General features: G+C 49.1%; 1 protein-coding gene across 3 annotated transcripts in view; it reads right to left on the reverse strand.

Moving 5' to 3' along the window:
- The window catches only part of ZBTB40 (zinc finger and BTB domain containing 40), a 53351-nt gene extending 31365 nt beyond the window's left edge, over window positions 1-21986 (reverse strand). For 2 of the 3 annotated variants that reach the window (XM_056542660.1, XM_056542658.1), the window contains exons 1-6: window positions 21831-21984; window positions 15300-16318; window positions 12903-13036; window positions 10294-10501; window positions 7782-7924; window positions 7458-7650 (exon numbers count right to left, since the gene is read on the reverse strand). In XM_056542660.1, the coding sequence (XP_056398635.1) occupies window positions 7458-7650; window positions 7782-7924; window positions 10294-10501; window positions 12903-13036; window positions 15300-16263 (1642 nt within the window). In that variant the 5' untranslated portion in view covers window positions 16264-16318; window positions 21831-21984. Of the gene's footprint in view, window positions 1-7457; window positions 7651-7781; window positions 7925-10293; window positions 10502-12902; window positions 13037-15299; window positions 16319-21830 lie in introns of all 3 variants that reach the window. The other variant, XM_056542659.1, reaches the window with a different exon arrangement.
- Window positions 21987-23840: the final 1854 nt, after the last annotated feature.

Raw genomic sequence — 23840 nt, forward strand, 5'->3', positions numbered from 1 at the left:
ATAAACTTTTGTAGACTAACTCAGGCTATGTTCCCTTCCTACTCCTAACACTCCGCCAACCCTTTAAAAAAAAAAAATATATATATATATATATATATATATATATATATATATATATATATATATATATATATATATATATATATATATATATATATATTCTGAGCTTTAAAAAGCTGTGTATCTTACCTTTATTCTTGCTCACACAGTGCAATCTCCCAGCAGGAGAAAGTGGACAGAAGTATACAGCAGAAAAACTAACAAAACATTATTTTTTTCAATAGAAGCCAATTATAAAAGATATTTTTTTTGGCATAAGGAAACATTAAAAATCATGTTTAATAACAGTGCCCATTTAACTAGAAACTTCATAACCTTAGCCTGCTGTGATATTGGAAAGGAAATGCCACAAAAGGATTTTTTTTATTTACTTACCGTAAAATCTCTCTCTCTCGGAGGATCCATTGGGGGACACAGACCGTGGGTGTATGCTGCTGTCTCTAGGAGGTGCGACACTATGATAAAAAAAAAAAAGTTGGCTCCTCCCAGCAGGATATACCCGCCTCCAGGCCCTGAGCTAATCAGTTTTAGTTCCAGAGCAATAGGAGAGGACCGACAGGTCAAAGAAGACCCAAACTGTCTGAGAACCAGAAGAAAAAATTCAACTGAACACACCCCCGGACAGAGAAACGAAGAAAACCCCAAAAGAGGGTGGGAGCTGTGTCCCCCAATGGATCCTCCGAGAAAGAGATTTTATGGTAAGTAAATAAAATCTCCTTTGCTCTATCGGCTCCATTGGGGGACACAGACCGTGGGACGTACCAAAGCCATCCCTTGGGTGGGCAGATAAGTAATCAGGAAGACGACCGTTCCACTACCGCATGCAACACTTTACGGCCCAGACTAGCATCAGCCAATGTGAAGGTATGAACCTGGTAGAACCTCGAGAAAGTGTGCAAAGACGACCAGGTAGCCGCCTTGCAAATCTGTGAGGCAGAGGCTCTGTTCTGGAGAGCCCAGGATGCCCCAACATAACGGGTAGAATGAGCCACAACCCTGAAAGGAGGAATCTTCCCCTTACAGCGATAGGCTTCCCAAATGGCAGACCGAATCCACCAGGAAATGGTGGCCTTGGAAGCAGGTTGTCCCTTACGACGACCTTCCGTAAGGACGAAAAAGGAATCACACTGACGAAACGAAGAAGTAATAGAGAGATAGGACCTAACAGCCCGAACCACATCCAGCTTGTGGAGTGAACGCTCCTTAGGATGAGAAGGAGCGGGACAAAAAGACGGGAGGACAATGTCCTCATTGAGATGAAAAGCCGAAACCACCTAAGGATCTGGCCGGAAAACAACCTTGCCATGGTGGATCACCAGAAAAGGAGAACGGCAGGAAAGAGCTGCCAGTTCAGACACCCTCCGGATGGAGGTGATAGCAACAAGAAACGCCACCTTCCAAGAAAGGAGGCGCAGAGACACCTCTCCAAGGGGCTCAAAGGGTGCACCCTGGAGGGCACTCAGAACCAGATTCAAGTCCCAAGGGGGAGAGGGTGACCGGTAAGGAGGGACAGCATGCGCCACTCCTTGAAGGAAGGTCCGGACATGAGAAATAGAAGCCAGAGGACGCAGGAAAAGAATAGAAAGGGACGAAACCTGACCCTTAAGGGAACTGAGAGACAACCCCAGTTCCAAACCCGACTGCAAAAAGGAGAGAAGACTGGGAACCGAGAAAGTCACAGGAGACAGGACCTGAGCTTCACACCAGCGAAAATAAGACCGCCAAGTACGGTGGTAAATTTTTGCCGAGGAGGGCTTATGCGCCCTGAGCATGGTGTGAATGACTTGGGAAGAGAAACTGCGGGCCCTCAAAACCGCGGCCTCAACCACCACGCCGTCAAATGCAGCGACTGTAAATTGGGGTGGCAAAGAGGACCCTGTGAGAGCAGGTCCAGACGAAGCGGAAGGCGCAGCAGAGAGTCGTCCAGGAACCTGACTGTGTACCACGACCTTCGGGCCAATCTGGAGCTGCCAGAATGGCGGGAACGTCCTCCGCTTTGAGCTTCCTCAGAACCCTGGGAAGGAGCGGAAGGGAGGGAACAGGTAGGGTAGGGCAAACCGCTCCCAAGGAATCACTAGGGCGTCCACGGCTAGAGCCTGAGGGTCCCGGGACTTGGAAACAAAAGGAAGGATCTTCCGATTGTGCTGAGACACGAAGAGGTCCATGTCTGGAATGCCCCAGAGGTCGCAGACCTGCTCGAAGACCTCTGGATGTAGGGACCACTCGCCGGGGGTCGGGTGAGGACCGGCTGAGGAAGTCTGCTTCCCAGTTGAGCACCCCCGGAATGTTTATCGGAAGAAGGGCTTCTCGGGGAGACCAGAGTCCTTGAACGGTGCAATCCCTGAACACACCGCCCCAGCCCAACAGACTGGCATCCGTTGTAACTACCTGCCAGTGAAGGGGAAGAAATGACCGCCCCTGAAGAAGAAGGGGGGAGCGGAGCCACCAGAGCAGAGACTGAGGGATCCTGCGAGGGAGAACAATCTTGCAATCTAGGGACAGAGGAGATCTGTTCCATCGAGAGAGAATCGCCAGTTGAAGAGGGCGGTAATGAAACTGGGCAAAGGGTACGGCCTCCATGGCCGCCACCATCCAACCCAGGACTTCCATACAAGTGCGGATTGAAACTGGGACCTGAGCCCGAATGGAGCGGACTCCTGACATAAGAGTCAGACGTTTGTCCGGTGGAAGGCAAATTCGGGCAGAGGCCGTGTTGAAGTGAAGTCCCAAGAAGATCAGAGACTGGGTGGGAGAGAGGATTGACTTGTCCCGGTTGACCATCCACCCGAAGCGATCCAGAGTGTGAAGAGTGACATCCACATTCTCCAGAGTCTGGGCTCTGGTGGGAGCCTTGATGAGAAGGTCGTCCAGGTAGGGTATCACCGAGACTCCCCTCGACTGCAACAGGGCTACGAATTGAAAATGCCCCTCCGGAACCGCAAAGTGGAGATACCGGTGATGGCCTGGAAATATTGGCATATGGAGGTAGGCATCCTTGATGTCCACCGAAGAAAGAAACTCCCCTTGTTCTAGGGATACCACTACCGAACGGAGAGATTCCATTCGGAAGTGGCGGATGAGAAGATGACTTTTGAGACGCTTGAGGTCTAGGATTGGTCGTACAGAACAGTCCTTTTTGGGGACCACAAAAAGATTGGAATAGAAACCCCAAAAACGTTCCCCTGGAGGAACGGGAACGATAACCCCCTGGAGAAGCAGAGAATGGAGAGCCTCTCGAAATTGCTTCACTAGAGAAGGAGACCGGGGGGCCCGGGATCGAAAAAAGCGATCCCTCGGGAGGGAGGCAAATTCGATTCGGTAACAGTTGGACACCACGTCCCTGACCCAAGAGTCCTGAATGTGTGTGGCCCAGATGTCTCGAAAAAGTAAGAGACGACCACCCACCCGAGATAAAACTGCGGGTGGGGGCTTCACTTCATGCAGAAGTGGGTTTGCGGTTGCCTGATTTGGCTGCAAACCGTCCGGAACAGTTTGTGTCCAACTTCCAAGATGGGCGCGCCCGGCACGAGGGAGCCTTCTTGTCCCGGGAAGGCGCCTGCTCAGACCCCTTGCTGGGGCCAAGGGTCCGAAAGGACCGAAAGGAAGAGGACTTCCTTTGGGAAGTGGAGCGCGCCTTATTTTGAGGCAACAAGGAACTCTTACCCTCAGTCGCCTCAGAGATAATCTCGTCAAGGCGCTTGCCAAAAAGACGGCCACCCGTAAAAGGAAGCTCAGTGAGATTACTTTTGGAAGTGGCATCCGCATTCGAAGCTTTAAGCCACATAGAACGGCAGAGAGCAGCTAGGTGACCCACAGCAAAAGCAGAACAACGGGCTGACTGCATGGAAGCTGTGCACAGAAATTCCCCAGCTTAAGAGCATTGGAGAGCCAGAGCAGACAGATCCACTGGGGGGGGGGGGTTCCCGCTAGGATACCCTGACGGAGTTTTAGGCACCACTCCGATAGGGCCTTGGACGCCCATGTCGAGGCGAAGATGGGAAGAAGCGAAGAGCCAGCTGCTTCAGAGGCAAACTTCACTAAGGACTCCACCTTCTTGTCCGTGGAATCCTTGAAGGCAGCCGCATCTGCCAGTGGCAGTGTAGTAGCCTTAGAGATTCGGGAGATTGATGGATCCACTGAAGGAGGGGAAACCACCTTACTGACAAGATCCTTGTCAAATGGATAATGTTCTTGAATTGTCTTTATTCCTGGGAACCTCTTGTCTGGATGTTTCCATGCAGATTCCAGAATGGCGTCAAAGTCCGCGTGAGAGCTGAACCTTTGAGGTGATGGCTTAGCACGATGAAAGGATACTTCAGGAGTTACATCCGAAGATCCTGGGTCCTCTAAGTGAAAGGTGTCTCTTATGGCTGCGACCAATGAGTTCACCGTTTCAACTGTGGTCCTCTGAGTCAGATGCCGGCTCGGAAGCCTCGTCAGCCAGTTCACCAGGAGAATGTGAACTTGTGGAGGCAGTCCTGGAGGGTGGTGACTCTGACCGTGTACGCGGCTCTGGCGTGGCAGAGCGGCGACTCCGAGAACATCCTCTGGAGGAGCGACGTTTGTGACCAGATGACAGGGGGGGGGGGGGCGGGACCCACGGGGGGAGCACCCACGCCTATCTGAAGGCTCAATGGAAGAGTTGGACAAGGCACCCCTATTACACTTGTGAGAGCGTGAAGTATTTGGGGAAGAGGAGCGGGCCCCCAGAGAGGGCCAGCGCAGGGCAGACCCCTTCAAGGCGGACACCACTTCCCGGGAGGCCTCAGCCACCGAAGGGGAGACTTGAGTCAAGTCGGCCATATACTGGGTCAGGGAAGAAACCCAGGCTGGAGGGACTGCAGAATCCACTGGAACCGAAAGGGCATCCGGGGGTACCAGGGGGTCTGGGGGAGCAGTGGAGCAGGCAGAGCAAGTGGGTTCAGTAGAGCCAGGCATCTTAGCATTACAGTGCTTACAGACAAAATAAGACACTGACATTCCAGTTTTCTGTTTAGAAGGAGGAACAGCTCTGGGGACGGACATAATGAGAAAAAGACAGGAACTTTCTCACTCTAGTCTGTGTCCCCTGGCAGCTGCAGTGAGGAGAACTCGGCTCCATGCAGCTAGAGTGTAAATCGGGCCAGCCAATAGCCAGAGATGGGCGTGCCTGAGGCAGAGGCACTAACTGATTGGCCCCATCCACTGAAAATCGCGCCCACGTCGCTGATTGGAGGCCCCTTCGTGCCTCTAGGGAGCTCTGACAGCCCAGGGGGTGGAGTTATGAAAAGAGCGGAGAAGAAGCTGTAATGGCGCTCCTTGTCCCGAGCGCACATGTCAGCCGCTTATGTGCTCGGGGGAAGTGAGCGGGCGGCCAAAACGAAAGTAAGCCGGCGCTCAGAGCGCCCGGCCAGAACGAGCGCCGCAGCTGTCAGCCGCATATAAGGTGCCGCGGTCATAGCCGCACAGCAAACATACACACACACAGTGAAGTAGTAAAAACACATTCACACAGTGTAAAAACAGAATGCATGCCCCCTAAAATGCCACTGCTCGCACCAGAATAAAAAAGTCAAGCCCCAGTATAAGCCAGCCCCATAAACCTGAAAGGTGGGCCAAAAACTGAGGGTCTCCAGAGGTTGCAAGTCCGTACCTAAGGGAGAAAAGGGAAATGTACTTGCCTCAGTCTGAAGAACTTACCTAATTGAGTCTTCCGTTAAGTCTTCAGTCAGCTTTTTGTCGCCTGCATCATGCCTAGCTGCTATGCACGAGCGAGGCGAGCAGGGAAATAGGGTGACCCAGACCCATGAGGTACCAACCCAGGCTCTGACCGTTGACGAGGGTGAACAGCGCATATACGCAATGTCTGTGCCCCCCCTAACACGTCCCTATACTAGGAAAACAATAAATCAGAAGACCTGGTCTGGAGAATTCCAGGCCATGTCCACCTCCTACTAGACACTAAGCTAAAACTGACTAGCTCAGAACCTGAAGGCGGGTATATCCTGCTGGGAGGAGCAGACTTTTTTTTGTTATCATAGGGTCACACCTCCTAGAGACAGCAGCATATACCCACGGTCTGTGTCCCCCCCAATGGAGCCGATAGAGAAACAGCAAAGTGTGTATGGCGTTTCATATTTCGCCCATTAACTCCCAGTAATATCTGGCCACAAAAAAAAAAAAAAAAAAGTCAAGTGGAATCCAAGTCTAACGAATGCGCTAGAGATTAGTTTGCCTCCAGGTGGCAGCACATTGAATGGTAATGTTTACAGCTGTAGTTATGTTGTAGACAGGACATTTTCAATAAGCAGATAGTCCGGGTCACCTGTTCATTGTAGCTCACAACTCACTGCAATTGCAGAGATTGGAGATAATTATGATCCTCTGCGTTTAACCACTAGACAAGGAGTGGGAATGGGGGGAGGCACATGCTGATACACCTAGTCAACCATGGGGATCTGACTACTGGGCGACTAAGCTGGAATACTTTAAATGGGCATTGTTATTAAAACTAATTTTTGCTACTGCACTCCTTATGGTAAAGAAAAAAATATTTTTCTATGTTTTATTTATGTTTAAAAAAGCTGCCACTAGGCGTCTCCCTACTTGTCCAGAGCACATTTCCCCCCCATCTCATGCACAGACTTTGGACTCCTGTTGGCCTGGCAGAAGTCCAAAATCAGGAAATGCAGTCTGGAGTGCTGAGAGGAGGAGGAGGAGGAGGAGGAGGAGGGGGGGGGGTGCAGCCTTAGCCAATCATGGTGCATTTCACATTGAACTGCTCTGGGCTGGAGGGAGGGAAGGAGGAAGTTCTCACCTGTATGGCTTCAGATGATGTCACGCTTGCTGGGTAACACCCCTTCCCAGTCTGTGAATCTGACTGAGGGTGCATGCACACCACGTTTTTGCTATACAGTTCCCGTATATTGTTTCAAGTTAAAAACCGTACGGAACCGTATAGAAAACTGTATGCATTGACTTAACAATGTAAACCGTATACGTCAAACGCATCATTCGGTTTAGTCCGTTTAGCAATCACATACGGTTGTGTCCAGTTTTTTACCCGTACCCAAAACCGTAGTGTACCACGTTTTATGGTCCGTTTTTTTTCTTAAAAAACAGATGCAACCGGATATAATTTTTCAAACCGTATATGGTTTTCAACCGTATATGGGTTAAAATTTGTACACACTTTTTGATACAGTTTAGTCAGGTTTTGAGGAATCCATTTTTCATCGAAAACCTGATACGGGAACTGTATTGCAAAAACTTGGTGTGCATGCACCCTGAGACTGAGCAGAAAATACAGAACAAAATCAAGGTAGAAAACTAAATAATAAAAATAAAGGCAGGGGGAGGTTTATCATGAGGATTATAACATTTAACAAGATCATGACAGGTACTTTAATGTTTTATACCTTTAAAGGTGGCTTTTTTACTGTGCGGCTCAAGAATATCAAGCAAAGCGTGCAGATCGGGGAAGGCTTCTCTCACGGCTTGCAGAAGTTTGATCAGACTATCAGGGCTCAAGGTTTTGGTATCCGATGCTTTCCTCAAGAGTTTATCCATGGCTTCCTTGTGTGACGCACCTTCACAGCAGTCCGTGATCACCTGTTATTACAAGGGATATAGGATTACTGCCGCTGGTAAAACTTCAGCAATAAATCAAACCAAAAATAAAAAATAAAAAAAATTAAAAAAAAGTTCATCCATCAGGAGAGTGAGGGAACAATGTGAAATACCTTTTTCTCGATGTTGGTAAGAAAGCCCTCCTCTGCGGTATCCAGACACTCGATGATGGGGCTGAGCTCGGTTATACACTGTATCAGCTCTTCTCTGCGTTCCATCAGGAGATCAAACAAGGTTTTTCCTTTTTCTGCCAGCTCTGTCAATATGGAGACAAAAATCCCATCAAAACAGTATTTACTCTGCTAATGGAAGATGTAGTAGGATGGCCACTTTTCCTGTTGCTCAAAAGGTATTTAAAAGGGGTACTCTGCCCCTAGACATCTTATCCCCTATCCAAAGCATAGGGGATAAGATGTCTGATCGTGAGTGACATTCACGTCCCACTCGTGACGTCACGGCCACGCCCCCTCCCACAGACATGCATTGAGGGGGCATGGCCGTGATGTCACGAGCGGGGCATGACATCACGAGCCTCCGGCGCTGCACCCGACACTCTAAAAGAACACCGGGTGCAGCAGGGAGATCGCAGGGGTCCCAAGCGGCAGGACCCCGACGATCAGACATCTTATCCCCTATCCTTTGGATAGGGGATAAGATGTCTAGGGGCGCAGTTCCCCTTTAAGGGAGACTTTCCAGTTGTAAATAGATAGAACTTAATGATTGCATAACATGCTGAAGTTTTTTAATACACTTACATTCAATTCCTCACCACTTTAAAAATCTCTGCTTTCTGTCAGTGACAAAATAAAAAGCTTTTACATTAGGAAAAAAAAAAAAAAATAACAGTAGAACAGGGCTTGACAAATACCAGGCGCCAGGTCGCCATGGTGACTGGTAACTTTGACCTGGTGCCTAGGCTTTTGTCAGCCTCTTCCATTAACCCCGTCCTAACCCTTAACATACATTTATGTTGTGGGTCGGGTGAGGGAGTATGACTAGCACCAGGAAGCTGGGTCCATGTCATATCAGGCAGGTACCAGCTGCTGACAACTGCCGGAAATGATGGAAACCAGAGAACATTCAGATGCCTGTCATTTAACTGTTTAAACAGTTATGGTGCACATACCTGGTGGTCCAGTGCTCCGCCAACGTTACGTGACGTGCGGCATCCTAGCTCCTAACATGGATTCATAACAGATTTGTCAAGCCCTGGTCTAAATTGAATGTAACTGTAGCAAAGTAAATCCAAGTATTTAGTTAGTACAACTTTTCAGTCTTTAGATAGAAAATCCCTATTCACTGACAGCAAGAGGATATCTTGACAACTGTTAATGAATTCAGTCTGAGTTTTGTTTCTTAAGATCATTCTTTCATAGGTCGGTCTTGATAAAAAGATGCGTTGGAGTGAGATGCCCCAAATATATTAAGTGATGAAAGTCTCCTAATAAATTTGCATCATCTTTCACTGTGGCTAATATCTACACAGCTTGCAATCTAGCATAGATTTTAGTTATAACGTATGCAATTTTTAAGTGGCCATTTCCCAACCAGCTAAGCTTATCTACTTTTTCTAAAGTGGGGTCAGAAACAATTAGCAAAATGTAAGGTTTGCTCAAAAACTTGCTATTGTATGCCAGAAAGCTGGTCTACACGAATGATATACTGTATATAAAAAGTAAAATAACTTTTCATTATACAATGATTAAACTTAAAAGGGGTACTCCACTGCCCCAGGAAAGGATCGACCAATATCGATTTTTTAGGGCCGATACGATACTCTGTGGAGGTTAGGGCCGATAGCTTATACACCGATATTCCGGTATAAGTTACCGGCTATTCATCTCTCCCCCCCCCCCCCCTCCCCGAGGCGACACCGATGCAGATCATGTATTTAAAGCGGCGCTTTAAATCAATGAACTGCAGCAGCTTTTGCAGTGCCAGAGACCACCGCCGCCACCCCGCTTCTCTCCCCCTGCCTGTCCTGGGGTCCTCCTGAGTCCTATAACCGTCACCGCCCCCCCCCCCCCCCCCCTCCACCACCGCACCGCCCCGGCCCCATTCCCGGTTTTATAATTACCTGTTCCCAGGGCCCGCAGTCCGCGCTACTTCTGTCACCGGTGCCGTCCTCCTGAGCTGTCACTGTGCGCACTGACAGTGACGTCGCGTTGTGGACGTCACTCGTCATTGCGTAGCACAGCGTAACACAGGATGCCGCGGGAGCAAGAAGCAGCACGGACCCGGGAACAGGTAATTATAAAACCGGGGATGGGTGTGGCAATGGGGCAGCAGCGGCGGCGGTCTCTGGCCAGGGCGGTGCGGTGTTATCAGATTATCGGCAAGGTAATTGCCGATACCGATAACGTCCAAAATCGTGAATATCGGCCAAACCGATGATCGGTCGATCCCTAGCCACAGGGTCCGGAACATTTAGTTCTGAATGCGTACGTCACGCCCCCTCCCATAGACTTGCATTGAGGGGGTGTGATGTCACGAGGGGCATGGTTGTGACTTCATGACCCCCGCACCCAGCGTTCTGAACTTCTGGATGCTGGGGCAGTGGAGTACCCCTTAACTGACAAAACTAGAAAACCTCTAATAGATCCTTTTCTGTGATGTTCCTCTTACCAGTCTCCTCTGATTCTTCCTCTGCCGAGTCCTTCTCCTGCGGCTCCTTCTCACGTAAGGCTTCATTTACACTCGGATTGGTGTCTCTGCACAACTTGAGTAAAGCCAGGACAGTCTCTACAACAATGCTCTGCCCATCTTTAACCTTTTCTAGGAGTTTTGCAAATGTTGAGCTCCCTTCTTCAGCTTGACAACATTCCACCACAGCCTTTAGTACAAAACACACACAAATAAAAGCAAAACTTCAGGTGCGGCACAGATCCCATCTACAACGTGTAAGGCCTTGTTCCCATTCATCAGGCATATTTGCCATTTGGTGCTGATCAAAAAATGTTGTATGCCGGGTTAATTGATCCATCAAATCCATGCTGGATGGCAAATACACTGGTCTGGTGTTATTCCCATATTTTACCCTATAGAGAAATTGATGGGACATCGGATCTAGCTTGTGGCATTTGCTAATTTGGTCAAATGTGAACTCAGCCCAATAAATAAACAACTTGTGTGTCTGATCGCTGAGAGGTTGTCTCTCTGCATTCTATGGAAGCCCCAAAAAAGCCCAAGTTCTGTACTTGCCCCTGCAGAAATGAATGGGAAGCATTTTGTCCGCAACATGCGCTCTCACCGAGAGCCAGGAATGTGTTCTGCAGATCACATGGGGTCCTAAGAGGTTGGAACCCCCCCCCCCCCCCTGTGATCAGACACTTCTTCCTTATTCTGAGGATAGGGAAGAAGTTGTATTTCACTGGATAACTCCTTTAAAAGGGGTACTCCGGTGGAAAACTTTGTTGTTTTTATTTATCAACTGTGCCAGGAAGAAACAGATTTGTAAATTACTTCTATTAAAAAATCTTAATCCTTCCAGTATTTATTAGCACCCGAATACTACAGAGGAAATTATTTTCTTTTTGGAACACAGAGCTCTCTGCTGACATCATGACCACAGTGCTCTTTGCTGACATCTCTGTCCATTTTAGGAACTGTCCAGAGCAGCATGTTTTCTATGGGGATTTTCTTCTACTGTGGACAGTTCATAAAATGGACAGAGATGTCAGCAGAGAGCACTGTGGTCATGACTTCAGCAGAGAGCTCTGTTCCAAAAAGAAAAGAATTTCCTCTGTAGCATTCAGCAGCTAATAAGTACTGGAAGGATTAAGATTTTTTAATAGAAGTAATTTACAAATCTGTTTAACTTTCTTGCACCAGTTGATAAAAAAAAAAAAAAAAAAAAAAAAAAGTTTTCCACCGGAGTACCCCTTTAACCCCTTAAGGACGCAGGACGTAAATGTACGTCCTGGTGCGGCGGTACTTAACACACCAGGACGTACATTTACGTCCTGTGCATAACCGAGGGCATCGGAGCGATGCCCGTGTCATGCGCGGCTGATCCCGGCTGCTGATCGCAGCCAGGGACCCGCCGGCAAAGGCCGACGCCCGCGATCTCGCGGGCGTCCGCCATTAACCCCTCAGATGCCGGGATCAATACAGATCCCGGCATCTGCGGCAGTACGCGATTTCAATGAATGATCAGATCGCCCGCAGCGCTGCTGCGGGGATCCGATCGTTCAGAACGCCGCACGGAGGTCCCCTCACCTGCCTCTGTCCGGCTCCCGGCATCTCCTGCTCTGGTCTGAGATCGAGCAGACCAGAGCAGGAGATGACCGAAAACACTGATCTGTTCTATGTCCTATACATAGAACAGATCAGTATTAGCAATCATGGTATTGCTATGAATAGTCCGCTATGGTGACTATTCAAGTGTAAAAAAATAATGTAAAAAAATGTAAAAGTAAAAAAAAAAAATACCCTCCCCCAATAAAAAAGTAAAACGTCAGTTTTTTCCTATTTTACCCCCAAAAAGCGTAAAAAATAAATTTAATAGACATATTTGGTATCGCCGCGTGCGTAAATATCCGAACTATTAAAATAAAATGTTAATGATCCTGTACGGTGAATGGCGTGAACGTAAAAAAAAATAAGAAAAAAAAAGTCCAAAATTGCTACTTTTTTAATACATTTTATTTAAAAAAATTATAAAAAATGTATTAAAAGTTTTTTTTATATGCAAATGTGGTATCAAAATAAAGTACAGATCATGGCGCAAAAAATGAGCCCTCATACCGCCGCTTATACGGAAAAATAAAAAAGTTATAGGTCATCAAAATAAAGGGATTATAAACGTACTAATTTGGTTAAAAAGTTTGTGATTTTTTTTTTAAGCACAACAATAATAGAAAAGTATATAATAATGGGTATCATTTTAATCGTATTGACCCTCAGAATAAAGAACACACATCATTTTTACTGTAAATTGTACGGCGTGAAAACGAAACCTTCCAAAATTAGCAAAATTGCGTTTTTCTTTTTAATTTCCCCACAAAAATAGTGTTTTTTGGTTGCGCCATACATTTTATGATATAATGAGTGATGTCATTACAAAGGACAACTGGTCGCGCAAAAAACAAGCCCACATACTAGTCTGTGGATGAAAATATAAAAGAGTTATGATTTTTAGAAGGCGAAGAGGAAAAAATGAAAACTTTAAAATTAAATTGTCAGTCCTTAAGGGGTTAAGGGGGGGGTAACACACAGACTGTGGGAGCTTTTACCTGCTTCTCGGCCTCATTGATTTCTTGACACTTGTTGAGGTTTTCTAGGACACTCTGGGGGTCTGACAGAGCCTCGCTGAAGATACTTTCATAACGGATAAGAAAATCCAACTCACCCGAAGTTTTCTCAGGTTCTACAAACAAAATACAGGTCACCCAGATCAATAAACAAATAAATAAATCCATTCATCCATCCATAAAAAAGGGATTACTGCCAATTCTTTGAAAGCACAGCTCAGTGCCAGTATGCGGGTAAATCCTGCCAGGGAGGAGCCAACCTTTCTCTTTGCTTAGTGTTAGCCTCCTAGTGGCAGAGCATATTCCCATGGTCTGTGTCCCCCCCAATAAAGCGACTGAGAAAACAGTATTTGTATCGTCGGTCTCCTCTGATCCCACACCATTCCTCAGCTTGGAGCAAAGGTAAAGATAGGTGATACATGACACCAACACTGGACAGTGGTTCTGACCCCCCCCCCCCCCCCCTTTCTACCCCTCACTAGATGACTACAGTAAAAAAAGAGTGTTGAATTGAGCTATGGGTGAACGTGACTGTTGCTGCTCTAATGAGTGTTTATGGGGCTGAAAAAAACAGCCAAGCACCGTACTTTGCTGTCTCTCTTTTCTATAGACTTAAAAGGGGTATCCCAGGAAAAAAAAAATTTTTTTTTAATCACCTGGCTCCAGAAAGTTAAACAGGTTTGTAAATTACTTCTATTATTTTTTTTTTTATCCTTTCAGTACTTATTAGCTGCTGAAGTTGAGTTATTTTCTGTCTGGCAACAGTGCTCTCTGCTGACATCTCTACTTGTCTCGGGAACTGCACAGAGTAGAAGAGGTTTACTATGGGGATTTGCTTCTACTCTGGACAGTTCCCAAGACAGGTGTCATCAGAGAGCACTTAGACAGAAAATAACAACTCAACAGCTCATAAGTACTGAAAGGAAACCATTGATTAATGATTCTGCCGCATGACTTGCTCATGCCTGGTAGGGTCCCTCCTGCTGTCCTGTAAGCTGTTCGGGATGCCGCAATTTCATCGCGGCGATCCCGAACAGCTCCCTAAGCTAACCGGTGTTAGTTTACTTTCACTTTAGATGAGGCGTTAATAGCACGCGGCACCGCGATCAGTAGCCACAGGTCCCGGCCGTTGCTAGGTGTCGGGCCCGACCCGCTTTTTTAATGAACTGATGCCAGAAAGTTAAACAAATTTGTAAATTACTTCTATTAAAAAATGTTTACCCTTCCTGTACTTTTTAGCAGCTGTATGCTACAGAGGAAATTCTTTTCTTTTTGAATTTATTTTTTGTCTTGTCCACAGTGCTCTCTGCTGACACCTCTGTCCGTGTCAGGAACTGTCCAGAGCAGTGTAGGTTTACTACGGGGAATTTCTCCTGCTCTGAACAGTTCCTGATACGGGCATCAGGTGTCAGCAGAGAGCACTGTGGACAAGACAAAAAGAAATTCAAAAATAGAAATTCCTCTGTAGTGTACAGCTGCTAATAAGTACAAAAGGGTAAAGATTTAATAGAAGTAATTTACAAATCTGTTTAACTTTCTGGCACCAGTTTAAAAAAAAAAAAAATGCTGGGAGTTGTAGTTTTGCAACAGCTGGAGGCTCCCTGGTTGGGAAACACTGACAGACAGCGATTTACAGCTCCCAGCAGATCTTGCTTACTTTTACATGTAAGGACTTGCTTTATCTGTATTAGTTAGCAACTTTTTTTTCTTTATTTTTTTTTGGATGGCTTTAGAACAAATTACCAGGTTTCCATAGAGTTATGGTCTCAACATACAATGGTTTCAACATACAATGGTTGTCCTGGAACCAATTAATATTGTAACTTGAGGGACCACTGTGTGTGTGTGTGTGTGTGTGTATATATGTGTATATATATATATATATATATATATATATATATATATATGAATACAGTGGTAAATCTGCAGCTGATATGATACGTGTGAATGAACCCTCAGGCCCTCATTTACTATTCTAAACCCGACCTCTTTTGTCGGGTTTTTTTGGCGCATCTTTGTCTGCGCCATGTCGCAGACATCGTGCGCCAGTCTGCAACACTATGCGACATTTTTTCCCGACGGACCCGATGTGGATTCTCCCAAACCCGAAAAAGGGGCGTAACCCGACATTTCTGAGCTTTCCCACGTATTTATTAAGGTTTCCAACCCGAATTTGTTGAATTGTTGTGGATTTTTTCCCCGACAGCTCAGAGGAGTTGGAAACCAAAACCAACAAAACCCACGTGCGACAAACAGGATGCGACATAATAATAAATACCAGGGGAAAAAAGCAGTCGGGTAAGAAAGCAACATAGACAACCCGATTTAATGAAGTAAATGAGGGCCTAAGTGTTAAAAGTAAATAAGGCATAAAATTACCAGATTCATCAAGTCTTCTTTTCTTGGCAGCAGGCTCTGCAGTCTCCTCTGCTCCAGCCGATTCACCATCTTGTGCTGTATTGCAGGATGTGGCTTCAGCATTTGCTCTTTCAGAGTTAGAATCCATCCCTTTATGAGCCACTTCTTGTTCTGACAGCTTTTGCTGAGGACAGATCTCTATCGGAGGGACACACATTGTGCTTCCAGTTTTTGGAGGACTAGAAGCTTTATCAGATTTCTTCAAAACTGGTGCTGAGGTTAGTGTTCTTTCGGCACTAGAAGACCCTGTGACGTTTTCCTCCTTTGTTTCAGCAATCTTAGGACTATGTGAACTTTGCTCTGTAGATCCGTCGGGTAAAGTCGGGTTTGCAGGCTGCAGATTGCCATTAGAGTCCAATTTTTTGGTACATAACGTGGGGTTTAGAGTTTTATTAGTTTGTTGTTGCTCTGAAGCGGACAGGACAGAAGAAGCTGCCGCACTCATGGGAGACAACACCTTTTCAATGGCGATGGTTTCACTCACTACATTACTCCTAGGGATGACTGGCTTGATATCAGCTTTTACAAAGGTTAATGGCTGGATCGGGACTTCTTTTTTCTGGGTGGAGTGACTCATTAGTTCAGTCAGGAGGTTCTTACAGCTTACAGCCACGTCAAACATCTGAAGGCTGTCGGCCACGGAGATAATTTTGGTCAAGTTGTGCTTCCCCGGGGGTAATTTTCCTGAGTACATAATCTCTAGGAGCAGAGAGAACTCGTCGGTGGAGACAACAGAGGCGTCTATGGAGATGGTTTCAGTAGTTTCCAACAGGGACTTAAAGAGCAAACTGGCGGCAGAAAGAATGAGTTTGTGGGCTCGGAAGTGTAAGGAGCCAACGAATATTGTGCAATCGCAAAACTGCTGCTCTTTACACAAGGTGTAGATCTGCTGTAGGAGCTGTCGGCTGTAGTTTGGTAGCTCCATTGCGTAAAGGAATATGCTGCACCAGGTTAATGATGAATATCCCGGACAGGAAAACCTACAAAAAAGAAAAAATTGATCATAAGACTTCTCATTAAAAGTAGCTTATATTTTAAAAAATAACCCCTGTGCCTCCAGCTGTTGCAAAACTACAACTCCTAGCAGTCCTGGACAGGCATACTGGTTTGAAGACATTGGTTAACAAGTCATAATTTGCAGCTGCAAGAAATCCTTAAAAGTGTTCTTAAAGGTGTACTCCACTGCTCAGCGTTTGGAACAAACTGTTCCGAACACTGGAGCCGGGAGCTCGTGTTGTCATAGCCTCACCCCCTCAATGCAAGTCTATGGGAGGGGTCATCACGCCCCCTCCCATAGACTTGCATTGAGGGGGTGGGGGGGGTGTAACATAATGAGGGGCGGGGCTAAGACATCACAAGCTCCCGGCGCCGGCTCCAGCGTTCCGAACCGTTTGTTCCAAACCCTGAGCAGCGGACGAGTTCAACCACTGTCTGATTTGTGCGAGTTCAACCACTGGGACCCTCAGGATCACAGGAATGGAGGTCCTATGTGTCCCAGTTTGAATGGAGCAGTGGTCAAACATTCAGGCTGGTCGTGATGGATCTCGTGATGGGTGGGTGTGCTTCACCTTGTGGAAGTGTGGGTAATAGGCCACAGCCCCCGTCTTTTTTCTAGCGCCGGGGCCCAATAAGTCCGACGTGTCAACCAGGAAGAGGGTTGCACAGGAGGCTGGGAGAAGGGTATCGGAGGCACAAGGAGAGCACCCCTTTAATGGCAGAGATCATTACGCACCAGCTCGCTTCATAGCTGTGCCATAGATCTACAGCACTGTGCGTGGAATAGGTTGCTGCAGCACCCCACTTCTATGGCATGTGTCATTAAAGGGTTATCCAGGATTATAAAAACACGGCTGCTTTTTCCTAAAAACAGAACCTCAGGTTGTATGTATTATTACAGCCAAGTTGTAATACCACACACTACCTGAGGACAAGAATGGTGCTGTTACGAGAAAGAAATTAGCTATGCTTTCAGATCCTAGATAAACCCTTTAAATTAAAGGAGATCTCCAGTCTTGAAAAACATAGGATAGGGGATAAGTTCCAGATGGCAGGGGGTCTGACCGTACGGGGAGCCGGCAGCCCGCAGGAAGGGGGCGTGTCGACCACCGCAAGAAGCGGTGGCTGACACGCCCCCCTCAATACAACTCTATGGCAAAGCCGGAGCGCTGCCTTTGGCAATCTCCAGCTCTGTCATAGCGCTGTATTGAGGGGGGGTGTCGGCCGCCGCTTCGTGCCATGGTCAACACGTGCTCTCTGGCCAGCGAGCCGAGGCCCCAGCGGTCTGAAACTTATCCCCTATCCTTAGGATAGGGGATACGTTTTTCAGGACTTGACTACTCCTTTAAAGGGTACCTGTCATGCTGCTTGAACCATGAGTCATCTGGGCGGTCCCCAATGGCTTCTACCTTACCTGTACCCAAACAGAGAAATCTATCAGCCAAGCCGGGTGTGGCGGAAAGAAGGCACTGAGGATCACTCATGATTCAGGCAGCATGAAAGAGATGACAGGCTCCCTAAAAGTGGATCAGAAATTGATATGAAGTATAATACTGTGCCAATCATGTGACGGGGGGGGGGGCACAAGAACCATTTACAAGAACTACCAAGAGGCTAGGGCACCCTGATACAACTACAGGAGCACAGCCACCAATCCCAGCCCCGCTTTCCCCACAGGGGCACAGCCACCAATCCCAGCCCCGCTTTCCCCACAGGGGCACAGCCACCAATCCCAGCCCCGCTTACCCTACAGGAGCACAGCCACCAATCCCAGCCCCGCTTACCCTACAGGGGCACAGCCACCAATCCCAGCCCCACTTACCCTACAGGGGCACAGCCACCAATCCCAGCCCCGCTTACCCTACAGGGGCACAGCCACCAATCCCAGCCCCGCTTACCCTACAGGAGCACAGCCACCAATCCCAGCCCCGCTTACCCTACAGGAGCACAGCCACCAATCCCAGCCCCGCTTACCCTACAGGAGCACAGCCACCAATCCCAGCCCCGCTTACCCTACAGGAGCACAGCCACCAATCCCAGCCCCGCTTACCCTACAGGAGCACAGCCACCAATCCCAGCCCCGCTTACCCTACAGGAGCACAGCCACCAATCCCAGCCCCGCTTACCCTACAGGAGCACAGCCACCAATCCCAGCCCCGCTTACCCTACAGGAGCACAGCCACCAATCCCAGCCCCGCTTACCCTACAGGAGCACAGCCACCAATCCCAGCCCCGCTTACCCTACAGGAGCACAGCCACCAATCCCAGCCCCGCTTACCCTACAGGAGCACAGCCACCAATCCCAGCCCCGCTTACCCTACAGGAGCACAGCCACCAATCCCAGCCCCGCTTACCCTACAGGAGCACAGCCACCAATCCCAGCCCCGCTTACCCTACAGGAGCACAGCCACCAATCCCAGCCCCGCTTTCCCTACAGGGGCACAGCCACCAATCCCAGCCCCGCTTACCCTACAGGGGCACAGCCACCAATCCCAGCCCCGCTTACCCTACAGGGGCACAGCCACCAATCCCAGCCCCGCTTACCCTACAGGGGCACAGCCACCAATCCCAGCCCCGCTTTCCCTACAGGGGCACAGCCACCAATCCCAGCCCCGCTTACCCTACAGGGGCACAGCCACCAATCCCAGCCCCGCTTTCCCTACAGGGGCACAGCCACCAATCCCAGCCCCGCTTACCCTACAGGGGCACAGCCACCAATCCCAGCCCCGCTTACCCTACAGGGGCACAGCCACCAATCCCAGCCCCGCTTTCCCTACAGGGGCACAGCCACCAATCCCAGCCCCGCTTTCCCTACAGGAGCACAGCCACCAATCCCAGCCCCGCTTTCCCTACAGAAGCACAGCCACCAATCCCAGCCCCGCTTTCCCTACAGGGGCACAGCCACCAATCCCAGCCCCGCTTACCCTACAGGGGCACAGCCACCAATCCCAGCCCCGCTTACCCTACAGGGGCACAGCCACCAATCCCAGCCCCGCTTTCCCTACAGGGGCACAGCCACCAATCCCAGCCCCGCTTTCCCTACAGGAGCACAGCCACCAATCCCAGCCCCGCTTTCCCTACAGAAGCACAGCCACCAATCCCAGCCCCGCTTTCCATACAGAAGCACAGCCACCAATCCCAGCCCCGCTTTCCCCACAGGGGCACAGCCACCAATCCCAGCCCCGCTTTCCCTACAGGAGCACAGCCACCAATCCCAGCCCCGCTTTCCCCACAGGAGCACAGCCACCAATCCCAGCCCCGCTTACCCTACAGAAGCACAGCCACCAATCCCAGCCCCGCTTACCCTACAGAAGCACAGCCACCAATCCCAGCCCCGCTTACCCTACAGAAGCACAGCCACCAATCCCAGCCCCGCTTTCCATACAGAAGCACAGCCACCAATCCCAGCCCCGCTTTCCCCACAGAAGCACAGCCACCAATCCCAGCCCCGCTTTCCATACAGAAGCACAGCCACCAATCCCAGCCCCGCTTTCCCCACAGGGGCACAGCCACCAATCCCAGCCCCGCTTACCCTACAGGGGCACAGCCACCAATCCCAGCCCCGCTTACCCTACAGGAGCACAGCCACCAATCCCAGCCCCGCTTACCCTACAGGAGCACAGCCACCAATCCCAGCCCCGCTTACCCTACAGGAGCACAGCCACCAATCCCAGCCCCGCTTACCCTACAGGAGCACAGCCACCAATCCCAGCCCCGCTTACCCTACAGGAGCACAGCCACCAATCCCAGCCCCGCTTACCCTACAGGAGCACAGCCACCAATCCCAGCCCCGCTTACCCTACAGGAGCACAGCCACCAATCCCAGCCCCGCTTACCCTACAGGAGCACAGCCACCAATCCCAGCCCCGCTTACCCTACAGGAGCACAGCCACCAATCCCAGCCCCGCTTACCCTACAGGAGCACAGCCACCAATCCCAGCCCCGCTTACCCTACAGGAGCACAGCCACCAATCCCAGCCCCGCTTACCCTACAGGAGCACAGCCACCAATCCCAGCCCCGCTTACCCTACAGGAGCACAGCCACCAATCCCAGCCCCGCTTACCCTACAGGAGCACAGCCACCAATCCCAGCCCCGCTTACCCTACAGGAGCACAGCCACCAATCCCAGCCCCGCTTACCCTACAGGAGCACAGCCACCAATCCCAGCCCCGCTTTCCCTACAGGGGCACAGCCACCAATCCCAGCCCCGCTTACCCTACAGGGGCACAGCCACCAATCCCAGCCCCGCTTACCCTACAGGGGCACAGCCACCAATCCCAGCCCCGCTTACCCTACAGGGGCACAGCCACCAATCCCAGCCCCGCTTTCCCTACAGGGGCACAGCCACCAATCCCAGCCCCGCTTACCCTACAGGGGCACAGCCACCAATCCCAGCCCCGCTTTCCCTACAGGGGCACAGCCACCAATCCCAGCCCCGCTTACCCTACAGGGGCACAGCCACCAATCCCAGCCCCGCTTACCCTACAGGGGCACAGCCACCAATCCCAGCCCCGCTTTCCCTACAGGGGCACAGCCACCAATCCCAGCCCCGCTTTCCCTACAGGAGCACAGCCACCAATCCCAGCCCCGCTTTCCCTACAGAAGCACAGCCACCAATCCCAGCCCCGCTTTCCCTACAGGGGCACAGCCACCAATCCCAGCCCCGCTTACCCTACAGGGGCACAGCCACCAATCCCAGCCCCGCTTACCCTACAGGGGCACAGCCACCAATCCCAGCCCCGCTTTCCCTACAGGGGCACAGCCACCAATCCCAGCCCCGCTTTCCCTACAGGAGCACAGCCACCAATCCCAGCCCCGCTTTCCCTACAGAAGCACAGCCACCAATCCCAGCCCCGCTTTCCATACAGAAGCACAGCCACCAATCCCAGCCCCGCTTTCCCCACAGGGGCACAGCCACCAATCCCAGCCCCGCTTTCCCTACAGGAGCACAGCCACCAATCCCAGCCCCGCTTTCCCCACAGGAGCACAGCCACCAATCCCAGCCCCGCTTACCCTACAGAAGCACAGCCACCAATCCCAGCCCCGCTTACCCTACAGAAGCACAGCCACCAATCCCAGCCCCGCTTACCCTACAGAAGCACAGCCACCAATCCCAGCCCCGCTTTCCATACAGAAGCACAGCCACCAATCCCAGCCCCGCTTTCCCCACAGAAGCACAGCCACCAATCCCAGCCCCGCTTTCCATACAGAAGCACAGCCACCAATCCCAGCCCCGCTTTCCCCACAGGGGCACAGCCACCAATCCCAGCCCTGCTTTCCCTACAGGAGCACAGCCACCAATCACAACCCTGCTTTCACTCTCCAAGCTGCCATAGGAATATGATAGCAGAGATCTGATTGGTCGCTATAGGCAACAGCCCGGCAATGTACCTGCCTAACACCTCCCTATATAAGACATCAGCTGTAAGCAGTGCCCGGCTTCCCCCCCTCATCCACCGACACCGCCTCACCAGCGCCCCCCGCCGGAAACTCACCCGCTGCCCGCACCTTATCGCGCCTTTTCTATAAATTCTCAATTCTTCCTATTTTGACGTCTCCTCCTTCATGTTGAACGATAGGCCCCGACGCTCCTTCCTTTCCCTTCGACCCCGTCAAAAACGTACGTACGGCGTCACCACGCAATACGTACAGCGCGCATGTCTGTTAGTGTTTACGCGCGTCGTTAGCAATAAAGCTCTTAAGAAAAAAAAAAAAAAAAGAAGGCTCTGTCCTTCCCAATCATCTGTACGGAATTGCATTGCCCTCTAGTGGTCAAGTTCTGAACTAACATAGTATCCAAATGCTAAAGTCCTGCTGAATCCTACTTTCAATAAGGCTACGTCAGTGTTTCTCAACCAGTGTTCCTCCAGCTGTTGCAAAACTACAACTCCCAGCATGCCCGGACAGCCTTTGGCTGTCCGGGCATGCTGGGAGTTGTAATTTTTCAACAGCTAGAGGCAACCTGGTTGGGAAACACTGGGCTACATTTTCACAAAAACTTAATTTTGGTGTTTTTTTTTCCGACCGAAACCCCCCCCCCCCCCCCCCCCCACAAAACTGCACAATAATTTTGCACTTCCAATGTGCATTTAAATTTTTTTTTCCAAAATAGTGAATCACAGTATAGGCGTTTTTTTATGAACGGTAAACACTCATGGGGGGTATATTTATCAAAGTTGTCTATGTCCCGCATCAATATAGACCAAACTACAGAGCGTTAGTCCGGTCTATTGTGTGCCTAATTTATCAAAAGTCGCACGGCTCTTGATAAATTCTGTGCACGGACTTCGGGATCTATGCTTTAGACTGTATTTACACCTGCTCCAACATGGTCTGACATTTCGGCGTACTTTCAGCCTATGCGACTTGTCGCTGAAAAGTCGCTTTTGATAAATTCAGCACCAATGGATTTTCCAATGCATTTCCGTCTATAATAGACTAGAACGCATCATGTTCTAAAAATCCTCTAGAGCAAAAGTCGCAGAAAAGTCGCACATATTTAGACTGCGACTTTCTGTGCGACAAATTTAGACAGGAAAAAACAGTCTAAATCTTTTGATAAATATCCCCCACGGTGTCTACGGCCCCATTCACACACCAAAATTTCTGACGGAAGAATTCCGCTCGGAAATTCTGTTACAGCAGACTGGCATTGTTTTCAATGGGACTCTGCTGCACCGTGCACACAGCAGAATTTCCCTGGCAGAAGCATCCACCTTGAAAATTGTGTGATAATGGTGACAGTTTTCCTTTAAACAGCAATTTAACTGCTATTTTCCAAAACTGATTTTATAATGGCGAAATTTTGCAGCAATTGTTGCACCGCCTGTGAACACAGCCTTAAAGGGGTACTCCGGTGAAAACCTTTTTTCTTTTAAATCAACCGATGCCAGAAAGTTAAACATATTTGTAAATTACTTCTATTAAAAAATCTTAATCCTTCCAGTACTTATTAGCTGCTGAATGCTACACAGGAAATTCCTTTCTTTTTGGAACACTGATGACATCACGAGCACAGTGCTCTCTGCTGACATCTCTGTCCATTTTAGCAACCATGCATAGCAGATATATGCGAAGGGCAGCATGGTGGCTCAGTGGTTAGCACTGCTGCCTTGCAGCCCTGGGGCCTTGGGTTCAAATCCCACCAAGGACAACAATAAATAAAGAGTTATTTTTATAATGACGTCAGCAAAAAGCACTGTGCTCGTGATGTCATCAGAGAGAATTCCAAAAAGAAAATAATTTCCTCTGTAGTATTCAGCAGCTAATAAGTACAGGAAGGATTAAGATTTTTTTTAATAGAAGTCATTTACAAATCTGTTTAACTTTCTGGCACCAGTTGATTTAAAAGAAAAAAGGTTTTCACCGGAGTACCCCTTTAATACCTGGTCATTGTATTGAAGTTGCAATATTTGGGTATAGTCTGTTGAATTTTGATATGTAAAGTACATAATAAGTAAAAAAAAAAAAAAAATACAGTAGAACAGTAGAATATAAAGGATTTT

This window comes from Hyla sarda, chromosome 10, assembly GCF_029499605.1.
Source record: "Hyla sarda isolate aHylSar1 chromosome 10, aHylSar1.hap1, whole genome shotgun sequence".
Taxonomy (NCBI): Eukaryota; Metazoa; Chordata; class Amphibia; order Anura; family Hylidae; genus Hyla; species Hyla sarda.